The sequence below is a fragment of the Balaenoptera acutorostrata genome, chromosome 1 (assembly GCF_949987535.1).
Source record: "Balaenoptera acutorostrata chromosome 1, mBalAcu1.1, whole genome shotgun sequence".
In the NCBI taxonomy this organism is placed as follows: domain Eukaryota; kingdom Metazoa; phylum Chordata; class Mammalia; order Artiodactyla; family Balaenopteridae; genus Balaenoptera; species Balaenoptera acutorostrata.
In genome coordinates this window covers 31,992,694-32,006,653 of record NC_080064.1, presented here as the reverse complement: position 1 = coordinate 32,006,653, position 13,960 = coordinate 31,992,694, and the positions used below count along the sequence as shown (strand labels likewise).

Below are 13,960 nucleotides of genomic sequence, written 5' to 3'. Positions count from 1 at the left end.
AAGAAGTATAAAAAGTCCCTACAATGTAAGGGTATAAAACCTCATTAGGGAAACAATTCTAACAGACATAAGGCAATGCAAGAATAACACAAAACAGTATATAGTTAAAGGACTAATTATAAGGTAGACATTCTAAGAGATCAGGGAAGGGAGAGATGAATGTCTGATAGAGGAATGGAAGAAAGCTGCATGGAGGACACAGGGCTCGTGCTTAGCTTTAATTAAGAAGAAAGAAGTAAGACTTGAAGAATCAGAGAGAAAGGGAGAGGGCATTCCAGGAAGAGAGAACAGAAAGACACAGAGGCAGGTATGAGGACCCAGGGGGAAGGATTACTGAGACCTGCCCAAATGAAGCAGAGAACCAATCACAGTGGATATAGTTAGGTATGCAGGACAAGTCAAATTATGGAAGGCCCCAAAAGCTGGAGACAAAGAATCAGAAATTCAGTGTAATTTATTCCAGGAACTGAGGAGTTCTGGAAGGAAAAATAGTATTTTATTAGAAGTAGCAAAAAAAGTTGGAATAAACATTCTTAGATACTGCAAACCAAGCCAATGGGCCTGAAAGGGCTCCTACAGGCCAGGAAATTAGTAAATGCCCCTGACAGAAGCAAGAGAACAGAGGCTTAAACTCCAATCAAAACCGTGAAGAGCAAAAACAGGAGCTTTAGCGCACCACACAACTTAGCTGCAACGTGGCTCAACATATAATTACCAGAAGCTGAAAGGGCCAACCTTACTTAGTAAAAGGAGGGCCTGAGTGTTTTCAAGATCACTGAGAAAAAAACACTACCAACTCATTGTGCAACCCATAATTGTTCACTTGTGACTTTGATCCTGTTCCCAGATGTGCACTCTGAAGTATTCTCTCTACTGTGATCTATAAAACCTGAAATTGGCACTGAAAAGTACCAGGACAATAAGGCCTCAGCTGATGCATTTCCCTGGTGTGCATGATGTCACCTGCCAAGCAAGCAAGCAAGCAAGCAGTAGCTCTCATAAGCACTGTTAGCACATGCACACATTTTATGATTTCAACAGCATGAACGTGGCCAAAGCTTGTGATTTCCCAGCAGACGGACTTGACTCACTTTCTGAATTAACAGTGTTCATGTCCAAAAGTAGCAATTAGTCTATTGTTCTGTCTAGAAGCTATCCACTCCAGTTCATGGGCTGTGTTCTAAAAGGGAACTTAAAAACTGGGTGTACATTTAACCAAGAGGTTGCTTCAGAGTATCGCTTGGATAAACAATACCAAATCCTAAGCCTGTATTTTCCAACCACTGTGTTAACAAAACTTTATCACTTTGCACTACACTGCTTTTGTATAAAAATTTCAAAGTGATTTATATATCATGAAACCTCTCCCATAATAAAAGAAATCCTTCACAGTTCAGAGATACAGTAAGCCACATAAGGTGTGTGACTGTAGTTCAGAGGCTAAAAACTGTTAACAATAATGATACTAACATACAGTGATACTAACAACTAAAGCATTGTTGCAATCAACCAAGTCACTGCTCTGATTTTTAAATTTCCTTCTATAATACAGTATGAAACCTTCATCTAGAAGCCTGGATCCTCTGGCTCTTGGACAATAATTTAAGTCTCTGCCTAAATTTGCCCAGGTGTATAACACTTTCCTTACAGGATATTATGGAGATCAAATAAGATAATGAATATGAAGCTGCTCTGTAAAATACAAGGTACTATATACATGAAGGTTTTTCTAAACATTAATGGCCTAATATGTGCCAATAGCTCATTTATATTCTCATGAATCCCAAGGAGTTAGTATTATCATCCCCATTTTAACAGACGAGAAACACAAAGATCAGAAGTTAAGCAACTTTTCCAAGGTCACACAGCAGAAGTTAAGTGGCAAAATTAGGACTGAAGAAATTCAAAGCCTTGTCTCTTTCTACTATATCATGCTGCCTTGCTGGTTTTACATATTAAATAGTAGGTAGACCCTTCACTCCTAACTGTCTGTGCAGTAAGTTTTGTAAGTTCTTTTCTGTGATATGATAAACAAAAATCAGTCCTAATTAGCTTCATATAACCCATGGCACCTAGTGAGAACTCTGAAGTTTTTAAGTACCAGATAGTCCATGTTACCAACGTTGAAATGTGAATGTTCTCTTTTATTCCTAGTCCAGCCTGGCATGTAAAGGCTTTTCAGTCTTTAGGGCTTTGTGAAAACAGAAAGTATAATTCCTCCTGAACCAACTTACATATTACCCTTGCTGCTTAACCAACCACCTCGAATCCAGATTGTGTTTGTTTTTAAACCTCCTCCCTAAAACCTAAAACTCTGTCCATATGTGGCCTAGAATAGAGTTTGACTCTACACTAAGAAAAGAATCAGATCCTGGTTCTCCTACTTCTTCGACTACTGTTGTTTCTTAGTTTCCGTTGGTGTTCACAGGGACCTCAGACTACAGAGAGGAGAACTTTGTGATGGGTCCATATCATCATCTGGATGAAACATTCCTCTTTTCTTTGTTTTCATGTTTACCAAGCAACCATCTGATTACAAGCTTCATAAGCACTTTGGTATAAGGAAAAGGGTGCTCCAGATAGCAATGTAAATATTTCCAATCACTGAACAGGTATGTCCTCTATTATGAAGTAATAAAATTGGCACACGAATGGCTGCTTTTTTTTTTTTTTAACTTTCAATGACTGACTCCCCCAGTGCCTAAGGAATAAAGCCACAAAAGAACCTTTACAAGCTGGACTCTGAGTTCTTTACAGTATCATCTGCTCCCACAAAACTCTAGCCCTTCAGTCGCATCCAACTACTCCTGTTCCTCGAACCGTTCATCCCTTCATGCCTTTGCACGTGTTACTTATTCCCTCTGCCTTCTCCCCTCCCTACCGCCCTCCATCAGTCTAAATCCCATTCATCCCTAAAGGTTCTCTCAAGTGTCACCACTTTTGTCAAATCTCCCAGTGAACCCCAAGTAGGATATTCATCCCTCCTCTTGCTTCCATAGTACTTTATCCACACCTCTGTTCTAGCATTTATCACGTTTTGCATATATCTTTCCCGTGCTAGATTGAATAACCAAGGGCAGGATCCAGATCTCATTCATAATTCTGGCATCTCCAGTGGCTAACGCTGTGTTATCTCTAACAGATATATAATAATTGTTCGTTGGAGGACTGGAAGAATGAAGAACCTACCCTGACTCTGTCGGGGTGCTGCCCACTCTGAAATGTTAGGATCCAGAGTTATTACCTAATACCTCCTGTTTGCTGGCCAGTCAGGCTCTGAAAGAGGCTTTGGGATATTTAGGAAATGAAACAGAGTGTTTATGTCCATGCTAAATCATCTAATCCTGCCAAAACCAGGCTCATGACCAACATACAGGGAAACGGTTGCCAAGCACAATTCTGGAAAACCAATGCTTGACAACCATCCTTAATACAGCTGCAATACATACTGCTCTACTCCCTTCACAATGCAAATGCATCACTTCCCTTCTCATCTTTGTCCCTTCCAGGGCAGTTTATGCAGCTGAAAACTTTAGCTCTCCTTCAGAATACAAAAATCCTATGTCATTTGTAGAATGAGGTGACTACAAATTAATAGCAGCAGAAAGAGAGATCCAAGTAATTTAGTGGCCAAACAGTGAGTGTCTAGGACCCCATCATCATCAATATGTCTTTCCCCAAGTCTCTCCAAATCTAATTCCTGGCTTTAACCTCACAAACTACCTCCCCTGCTCACTCTATTGATTCCAGCTTAGGCAAACAGTTCTCCAATAAGGTAGTAAGGGGATTTCAAAGTCTGGAAAGTGCAGGAATTCCACACAGCAAAGTAACAAAGGCCAGGGTGCTAATTAATCCACCCTGACTTCCCAGTGAGAATGGTGCAGTGGGGGGAAGAGAAATTCTTCTACACCTATCATAAAGCGGACTGCACAACAGTCTCATACAGGTCAAGTTAATTTACTCTGGCCAACCATTTTTGACTCATTCTTCCCCTCAAGAGAGAGATCTGTGTCTGGGAAGGACCAAATTCCTATACACCTGATCAAAGTCCTTCAGAGGAAGGCCAAACTGAGAGAGACAGCTAAAAGGACTGGACACAGGAGGCTCTCCTGGAATACGTTCTACTTCCCCCTTCTTTCCTAGTTTCATAAGGCAGCAGTTCAACTTCCTTTCAGCTGGAGGCCACCAGCAATATGATTCACTGAGGTACTGGGATTTCTTCACCTATTTTTGTTTTAATTCTGCTGGTTTTTAAAGCTGTAACAGCCGACACAGGCCCAGAGGGTCCTCCCTCTGAAGAATGCAGAGTTGCTCAAAAGCCTGCAAAGGAAACTTAATGAAACCATCCACTTAGCAGCATTTTTTTTTCAATGAAGTTCAGCAGCACAATCTAACCTCTTTGTGCTCTGAAATGAACCACATTTCTTAAAAGAAAGACCACAGGGGGGTGACAGAAAAGTTGCTGCAGGCAGGAAAACCTGGACAGCTTACAGGAGCTGATGCAGAAGGGAACAAGTAGAACTCCCAAGCAGGTCCATTTCAGCATTTTACCTCTCTCTCCCTCCCTCCCTCCTTCTCTCTCTCTCTCTGCTGCATTCCCAAGCAGAACTCTAATGGCACGAGGAAAGAAAAAAAAAAAAAGCGTTTTACAGCTTCTTCATTAGTTTCCCTTCACTGAGTAGCTGCCATAAGCAAGTATGCTGGACTCGGTCAGAAGGGCTTAAGTTTTCTCTCCTTCAGATGAAAAGAAACTAAAGGCCCAGTCACAAGGGCCCCAGCTGAATAAAATAGGAGAAAGTGCTGCCTATGTAGTTTCTGGGAAAATCTCCATGTCTGTGGAAAGCACAACTGCCACACAAAGCAAAATCCCAGAACTGGATGTTAAAGATCAAAGCAGGGGCCTCCCAAGGCCACGCATCCCTGGCTTCCACTAAGGGGCACCTACAGCAGTTAGGGAAATGCGGTCCACCGAGACTCTGGGCCTGTCAAAACTTTCTCTGCAGATACCCGGGCTCTGGATGAGGCATTAACTTGCAGAAGTGCTTAGCAAAAGACCTTCCAGGGGCGGAAATCCGAGCTCCAAGACAAGTCTTTGTGGGGGGGTTGGGGGGAGCATAGACCCCTGCCTCGATCAGGCTGGAAGCCCAGGGGCTGGGGGTGGGAGGAGGCCTCGCCACCAAAACTGCACATTCACCGACCCCGGCCGGTGCTCGACCGCTGCCCCCCCGACCCTCAAGTCACCAAGGTGGTTCACAAGCTCGGCTGCCACGCGACTGAGCGGAGGCCGAGGGAGACAAAAGGGGGCGAGGGACCCTCGGCGGGCACGCGGAGGTCCGAGCCTCTCCAGGAACGGGTGGCTTCTCCCGCCCCAGCTCCTCCTCCTCCCCCTCCCCGCACTCCCCGCCGCGTTAGGTCGCCGAAACAGCTCCCGGCCTCGCCTCCTTCCAGAGGGAGCCAGATAACAGGGCACAGAATGTAACTAGTGCTATGAAGGCGCCGTCCCAGGTGGGAGAGGGCTCGGAGGCTCTTCTCAACTCTGGAAACGAGCCGGTTCCGGCCCCCGGCGGCTCCGGCCCAGCCCCAGCGCCGGTGGGCGCCACCCCGCCCGCCGCCCCACCTGCCGCGGGCCCCGGCTCCGGCCAGTCCCCGGGCCGCCCGCCCGCCGCCGCACCTTTGTAGCGCTCCAGCACATCCTCGTACGCCTGCACGAACTCCTTCTCCTGGCTGCGGTTGGCCGGCTGCTGACCCGGCACGTAGCCGGCCATGGCCGCCCGCGCCGCGCTCTCCCGGGGCCCCGGCGGGCGCCGCTTGCAGGTCCGCGCGCTGAGGCGACGGCCCCAGCCTCGGCCCTTTGTGCGGCCCGGGGACGGCGGCGGCGGCGCCCTGGCTCTCGGCTCTCCGCTCCGCGCCTGCCCTGCCGGCCTGCCGCTCGCTCTCCGCTCCTTAGCCCGCTCGCGCTCCGCCGCCGGTCCCGCTGGCGTTTCCGCCTCCCCACCCCTCGGCTCCGCTCCTCCCTCAGCCCACCCCGCCGGCGGCGGCGGCAGCGGCTCCTCCCGTCAGGAGCGCCAGGCCCGGCCCGCTCCCCGCCCCTCTTCCCGCCGCCTCCGCGGCCCGGCGCGTCCTCGGCCCTGGGGCGGCCCACCCAGGTCCCTCCCCCCAGCCACACACACACACCGGGGGCTGTGGACCTGCGCGCGGCCGGGCAGGGGAGGGGGCCTGGGTTGGGGGCCGGGAGGCCGGCCCCCGCGGGGGCGTTCCGCCGGAGCCCCGCTGGGTGGGAGGCCCCTGGCGCGTCGGGATGAAAGGCCAGGCCGGCCGCAGGGGCGGCGAGAGGCCGGGGCCCACTCCGCGGGGCGGGAGGGCTGCCCCGCTCGGGGCAAACCCACACCCGGAGCCGGGACAAAGGAGGGAGCCCGCTGGCTGGAGAGAAACCGAGCTGGGCCTGTGCGGCGTCTGGAGAAGAACCCAGACACACTGAACGGAAGGGAGCGAGCCAAAGACCTAGATAGATCGCAGGGCCAGACGCGGTCCGAATGAGGCCGGGGCAAGATCCAGACGGGCTGCCGGGTGAGGCCAAGGGAACACTCAGACCACAAAGAATCCCGGGAACAAAGGGTTCTCCAGAAACGGAAGAAACTGAACTCGAAATGAGAGAGCCTACCCAGCACCATGAAGTAAACCAGGCCCAGAATGAGGAGCCAGAGCCTGAGAAATGACAACTGAGGGAATGAAAACAGGATTCTGACTGCACCGTGGGGTGAATAAGAGGAGAGACAGGAGGACACACATCTATAAGGAAAAGATGCAACAGGATTATTATACTGTGACAGCCTCAGGCACAAAAAGGCTTAGATCAAAAGGGAGAAATGTGGGAACCTGAGATTGAATCAGGACTGCTATGGAACAAAGAAAAGAATTCTGTAGCATAGCTGCTCAGGGAAGAAAAAGGGAAGCCAATTATTCTCTGTCATCAGGGAAAAGGAAAGAATGAAGTAAGGACGCTGGTAAATATGGGTAGGGATGTATTGGGGACAGTTTTGAGGAGGGAGTTCCCAGTATCCTCTGATCCTGCATTCAGTTGTGTATCCTTCAGACCCAATATTCACGGACTGCACTGGGGCCAAGAGCAGTGAACGAGGAACTCAGGTAAATGCAGGTGATTTTTTGCCCACATCTACCCCCATCCAGCCATTATCCTCCCCAGCCTCAACAAGCCTGTTGATTTGGGGGATGGGGGGAGCAGGTGGAAGAGTGATTGTGGGTTAAAAGCTAGGCTGGCTGATCTCATAATAACAGCACGCTGGCAAGTAAAAGGAGAATTCATGTGACACTGAGCAGACAAAACTGGGACTCAGGCTTCCATTTCAGTTCCCATTCTGAGATTTTTAAGAGAAGCTTCTCACCCCCAGGACAAGGCCTGCATCTCTGTATGCTATGAGTAGTGCCAAGTATTTGGTCAATGCTCAGCAAGCACATTAATAACAAGAAGAGATGATAGGGCTTCCCTGGTGGCGCAGTGGTTAAGAATCCGCCTGCCAATGCAAGGGACACGGGTTCGAGCCCTGGTCCAGGAAGATCCCACATGCCAGGGAGCAACTAAGCCCGTGCGCCACAACTACTGAGCGTGCGCTCTAGAGCCCGTGAGCCACAACTACTGAGCCCACGTGCCACAACTACTGAAGCCCGCGTGCCTAGAGCCCGTGCTCCGCAAGAAGAGAAGCCACCGCAATGAGAAGCCCACGCACCGCAACGAAGAGTAGCCCCTGCTCGCCGCAACTAGAGAACAGCCTGCGCACAGCAACGAAGACCCAACGCAGCCAAAAATTAAAAAAAAGACGAAATGATGCTTTTCACTAATAGGTGCACAATGGTTGTTTCCACATCATACCATGATCAGAAATCTGGTGAGCAAGTCATTAATCATATCTTTTTCCAACAAGTTTTGCTGGCCTGCCCAAATTCTAGGCATAGAGACCATACATGGAAAGGCCTGAAAGACGACGGACAGGGAGGATCCTTGGGCAAATGCTCATTTCCTTCCAGTTTAGTCCTGTGTGCTCAAAAAAAGCTAGTTTGCAGTTTGGCATCAGTGGCTAATGAGCTCAGTTTAAGAACAAGAAGAGAAGAAGCTTGAGGTTTATTCTCTGTAAAATAAATAAAAAGCTTTTAGTAGAAAATGCAGAATGAAGGAGTCGGTGATTGATGGCATAAGCACATTTTTCGTAAACAGCAGAGAATATAGAAATGCTAACTCTGAGGATCTTGACTGTATCAGTGCTGAGTCATCTGCATTTCCTATATTATTTTATACCAGTGGGGCTAGGAAGGCCCAGACACAAACACACAGACACACACCTCCACCCTCGCCCCCAAACAGACATCTGCCTCCTCATTTTCATCACAGTAAATAGGAAAGTCCCTCCATCCCCTCCTGGGGCTGCTATATACACCACTTAGCAGGTTCCTCAAGAATTGTGACTGAGGTTTGCCAAAGGTGAGGAAAGACAAGGGCAGGAAGGGAATAAGAGTCTGTTCTGGGAACCAGGCTTTGCTGAAGGCCTGGGGGCGATTTGGGGGAGAGGGCAAGGGGTTGAGATTACCATTAAGAAGCATGGTAATCAAGGAAGAAAGTTCTGGTTTGGGTTGTGGCTAGAAGGGCTTCTCAGACTCAAGTAGCTTTCTTGGCAAGATTTGCATTTAAATGCTCCTAAGAGATTTCGAAGTAATGCATTCTTCTAATGAATGGAAAGGGGGAAGTCCACATGTTTGGCTGATGTTCCTGTTTTATACAGAGAAAATTTTACAAGGATAGAGGAACAAAGCGGCTGCTGGGGGGATGGGAAGAAGGAAGCATAGGAAGGGGAGGTTTTTGGTTTTTTCCAAGCAACAGTCTAAATTTATAGCCAGACCACACAATTGGGACAGCTCTGAGGCTTTCTCCTTTTGGTCTATGATTTTCCTTTGCTCCAATGGTGAGAATGCTGTTGCATTTCTAAAGAGGCTGCAATGGGGTAAGCTGAAGGAGGCAGGGTGTACTCAGAAGGGCATCTAGTGGGGGGAAGGGGTAGTGCAAGTAAATAAAGCTCTATTTTTCTCTGAGTGTCCTCCCCCACTTAAAGCCTCACCAGGTGCCTCTCTCCCTGAAGCTCAACTTCTTTCAGCTCCTCCAAGGGGCTCTCGCCTCAGGGCCTTCCCACCTGCTTTTCTCCCAGGCCAGAACCCTTCACTGCTCTCCTCTTTGGGCCTGGCTCACTCCTACTCAGGCCTCTGCTGAAAATTCCGCAGGGAAGCCTGCCTTCATCCCCCAGATGAGTAGTCCCTCCTGCCTCTCTACTCCCCTTTGGTAATAACCATCACACTGAAGTTGTAGGTTCAGTGTCTTTCATCCTTACTAAATCATTAGCTCCCTGAGGGCTGGGGCTGTTGTGTGTCTTGTTCACCACAGGGTCCTTAGAATTTAGCAAATGACCTGGCACGTAGAGGGCACTCATTAAATATTTAACTTTTGATTAAATGCGTGAATGACTGAACCAGATGATCCTAAAATACTCAGCTGCCTGTAGCTTCTGACTAGCTAGAAGGCTAATGTATTTAAGAAGAGACTATGCTTCTCTCACAGCTTCCCTTATCTCTGCCTGACATTCAAAGTCCTCCATATTTTGACATCTACCTTCCTTTACAGTCTGATCTCCCCTTATACCCTCACGTTCAGCATCTTCCCCTGTAATCAAACTCGGAGCCTTTGCCTGGAATGTCCTCCACCCCCAGCTCCACCTACTGAACCCCTACCCATCTTGAAAGCTCACCTGAAACGACTTGAAGTTATTTTTAGTCAATCCAGGTAGAAGAGGCTCTTCTCCTCAAAATCCCACCTGCATTTTCTTTCCCCTATTCCTCGGGCAAACACACGCACTGTGCATGTCTGCATCACTGCCTCCTTAACCTCCTGGTTCATAAGCTCTCTGAGGCGCAGGCATCTATTTCACCTTCTTCATCATAGGGCCTAACACAATGCTTTGCACCTAGCGGGTGTTCAGTAAATATTTGTTGAAGGCGTGGATGCCTCGCTGAAGACATATGGGGATGGGGGTGTGGGCTCGATCTGCGATTCAAGACAGTTGAGAGTCCAACTCAGTGTCCACTCAGTGGCCAAGAGCTGACGGCATTTCATGTGCAGGGAGGAAAGAGGGAAGTGCAAAATCATTTCTCCTGTTAGTGCTCCTCTTCCAATCTCTGGAAGATTTACTCCTAGCACTTCTTCAGCTTGGCTCATGCTGCATTATTTTACATGTGTTAATTGAGGCTTTATAAATAAATTCTTTGCTAGTAGGGTGTGTGTGTGTGTGTGTGTGTGTGTGTGTGTATTTTCTCTGTTCCTCTTTGAAGGGGTTAGCTGTCTCCTGTGCCCTAATAGTAGCTGGAGCCAGACAGCCAGACACTGAAGGGGCTGCCCCAAGCCCTATCCTTTGGCCAGCTCTTGGGAGAAAATCTAGTTCTAGGCTCAGAAGACCCATCTCCAGGTCCAGCCCCACCATCCTTTTAGACACCAGCTTTAGCCAATCCCAGCCAAAGCTCCTTTTCGGCCCAGACCCTGGAAACCCTTGCTAAACTTTGCCTCAAGTTCCCAAATCTGCTCTGGGGTAGGAAGGCTTTGCCCACTATCGCGCTGCCCTCTTCTGTTCAGAAAGTGAAAAATTGCTAATTTAAGAGGCCGGGATGGTGCCAGCCACCCAGGAAGACAAGATCCCAGCCACCGGGCAGCCCATCACCCCGTCACCATAGCAACCTTCAAAATGGTTACTCAGCCATCTGGGTTACCATAGCAACTGGCCAAGTCTCTCCACCTCAGCCTCTCCCTGGGTCCCCTGGCTTGTCAGAGCCAATGCCAAAGAATCTTCCCTCTTTACTGGGGGAAATGAGCAGAAGCTGGACCCCTGATAGGCAGCTGTCCCAAAGGGGCATGCAACGCCTTGCCCCCCCTGGGCTTCCCGAGGCTCAGTGGAGATAATGGGTGTTAAGGCACTCTGTGAACCCTGAAGTGGCACACAGATGTTAGCTGTCATTAAACCACTGTTCCTTGTAATGGGGAAGGCAGTGGGTTGCCTTAGGCAGAGCTAGTGCCATTCCCAGCTTGGTCCCCTCACTGGCTGGGAGACCTTGAGCAAGTTACCCAACTCTCTGGGTTTCTGTTTCCTCTACTACAGCACATCGGCCTCCTAAAGTTATTTTGAGGATTAGGTCAAACATAGCATGTAAGATCCTAAGCACAAAGCCCAGCATTTGGAACATATCAATAGTAGCTGGCAAAGGTACTGGCCCCTCGCCTATCTCCCAGTCTCTGTGAATATAACTGTTCCATTTTCCTTTTCTAAGGAATCAGGCCAACCTGAGCCCTATTTGTTCAACCGCACCCAACCTCCCTTCCTGCTCTGGGGCAGGGAAGGGCCTCATCCTGTGTGGGGCCTCCCAAGTTCCTACCAAACAGGGCCATGGGCAGTCTGTACCCTTTGGCGAATTGGGAGGTTCCCCAGATTAGGAGCTGTGGCTCGTGACCTAGGAAGCTCCCTCCAGCCGACACATCTCCCCAACCAGTACTCCCTCAGGCTTTAGAGAGTGGTGGCTGCTGCTGATTGAGATCACAGTCACATGGAACAGTTCACCAGCAGCAGGGCAGGCCTGGGGCACAGGCCCCTCTCACAAGAACAAAATTCCTTCCCTCTGTGGTTTAAAAGACTTCACTCCTATTGCATCTCAACTTCAGTCTCTCAAGACAGAATCCTCAAAATCTATGTTAGGGGTACTTTCCTCAAGTACATTGGCAGGGTGCTGACTCAAACCCAGGGTCTGTGGCTTTGAAGTGTTTTAGGCAAAACAGACAGACACATTCCTCAGAAACCAAGTTCACTCACAGAACCAGGTATGCTCCAGCCTAGCTCTGTGTTTCTGGGAGTAGGGCATGAACCTCAAGCTAGAAGGAACTGAGGATCAGAGACAAGCGACGCTGAAATACCCCTGGGCCAGGAGGCAGAATCCCCCCTGATATTTCTGCGAAATGGTTCAGTGGAACTTGACCAGACTTCAGAAAGAACTACTGAGCAGATAAACTGATATATTTCCTACTGGGGGAGAGGCAATATAATATCAGAGTTTAAAAGTGTGGGAGGTGAAAGTATGCGATTTCTGGAACTTCCACCTATGTAACTGGGGAGGCAGAATTGGGGTGTGTGTATGAAATAAGACTGGCCATGAGTTGATAACTCTTGAATCTGGATGATGGGGGTTCATTGTATTCTCACTACTTTAGTACACGTTTAAAGTGTTCTGAAGAAAGCTGGGAACTTGGAGTTCAGCCAACCTGAACCCCAGCAATGAACAATTCCGAAGGGCACATGCCCGTGTTGTGTTTCAGGGGACGCTGTGCACATTCAGCGATGCTGCATCCCAGCTCCACTACTGGCCAACTACATGAGCTCAAACAAGTTCCTTAACTTTCCTCTCTGTAAACAGGGAGAATAGCATCTACTTCCCAAGGTTCCATGAGGATTAAATGATATATGGAAAATGCCTGGCACACATCTCAGACTCAATACACAGGAGCTTTTCCAGCTACTATTTACTAGGGGATCCCAGCTGGCATCAGCTCTCAGGAGCTCCTGGACTGAGTCCAGAGTTCAACTCCCCAGACTAACCTCTGGATTCTTTAACTCCTAACTCCCACCAGCTGTTCTCTCTTCATCTCCCTTCCTTCCTTTCTATTGAGGCCAAAGAAAGGAGAGCAAGAATAGAAACAAGCAACAGGGACATGCCCTCTCTTTTCAGACTGTCCTGGCAAATTCCTATTTCTTTTCCAAGTCCCAGACCAAACGCCATCATTGCTCTAAGCTAGGAGGCAGGGCAGAAGTAGGAGGAAGCCCTTCCCTCTCAGAATGTCCTCACAACTCTGGGCTTACAATGTGCACAGCTCATGTCACAGCCTAGCTGCCTTTACAGGTGGGAGCTGCGTTCTGAAGCCCAGTCTGAGCCTAGCACAAAGCAGTCCTAGGAATATGTGTTAAATGAACATGTGCATGATCAATGAATGAGCAAAGAAATGAATCAATGCGGTCATGAATTAGTGAACAAGTGTATGAATGAATGAATGATATTAATGAGAATAGCTAACACGTATCAAGTCTGACTGCATAGCAGGCATGGGCCAGGCCCCTCACTCCCACTACCTCATTTATCTCACTCTGCAAGACCTGGCGGTGGCACTCTTGCTCCCCCATTTTACCCGTGAGAAAGTGAGGCTCAGTAAGGTTAGTAACTTCTCAGGGTCACCCAACTGATGAAGTGATGGAACTGGGACTCCAGCTGACTCCCAAAGCCATTCCCTGGAGTGAATGAATAGAAGATTTAAGAGGGAATGAGGGGTTTCCCTGGTGGCGCAGTGGTTAAGAATCCGCCTGCCAATGCAGGGGACATGGGTTCAAGCCCTGGTCCGGGAAGATCCCACATGCCACGGAGCAACTAAGCCTGTGCACCACAACTACTGAGCCTGCGCTCTACAGCCTGCGAGCCACAACTACTGAGCCTGAGTGCCACAACTACTGAAGCCCGCGAGCCTAGAGCCGGTGCTCCGCAACAAGAGAAAACACCGCAATGAGAAGCCCGCGCACCGCAACGAAAAGTAGCTCCCACTCGCCACAACTGGAGAAAGCCTGTGCACAGCAACGAAGACCCAACACAGCCAAAAAATAAATAAATTTATTAAAAAAAAGAAAAAAAAGAGGGAATGAGAAGGGAAGAGGATGCCTAGAGACACACCCACTGAGGCTCCAGGCAGAATCCTCCCCTTGACCACAAGGCAAAAGTCTGGTACCCTCTGGGGTAGGGGTGGGACACAGCTGAGAACAGAAACTTCAGCCCATAATCACTCTTCAAGTTACAGGGGCTTCCAGACCTTCTCTGCAGCAGCATC

At 48.9% G+C, this 13,960-nt stretch overlaps 1 protein-coding gene across 1 annotated transcript in view; it reads right to left on the bottom strand.

Moving 5' to 3' along the window:
* Positions 1–5,948, bottom strand: part of MACF1 (microtubule actin crosslinking factor 1) — a 329,628-nt gene extending 323,680 nt beyond the window's left edge. Inside the window, exon 1 of the mRNA XM_057535030.1 lies at positions 5,672–5,948. Within this exon, the coding sequence (XP_057391013.1) occupies positions 5,672–5,765 (94 nt within the window). The 5' untranslated portion in view covers positions 5,766–5,948. The remainder of the gene's footprint in view (positions 1–5,671) is intronic.
* Positions 5,949–13,960: the final 8,012 nt, after the last annotated feature.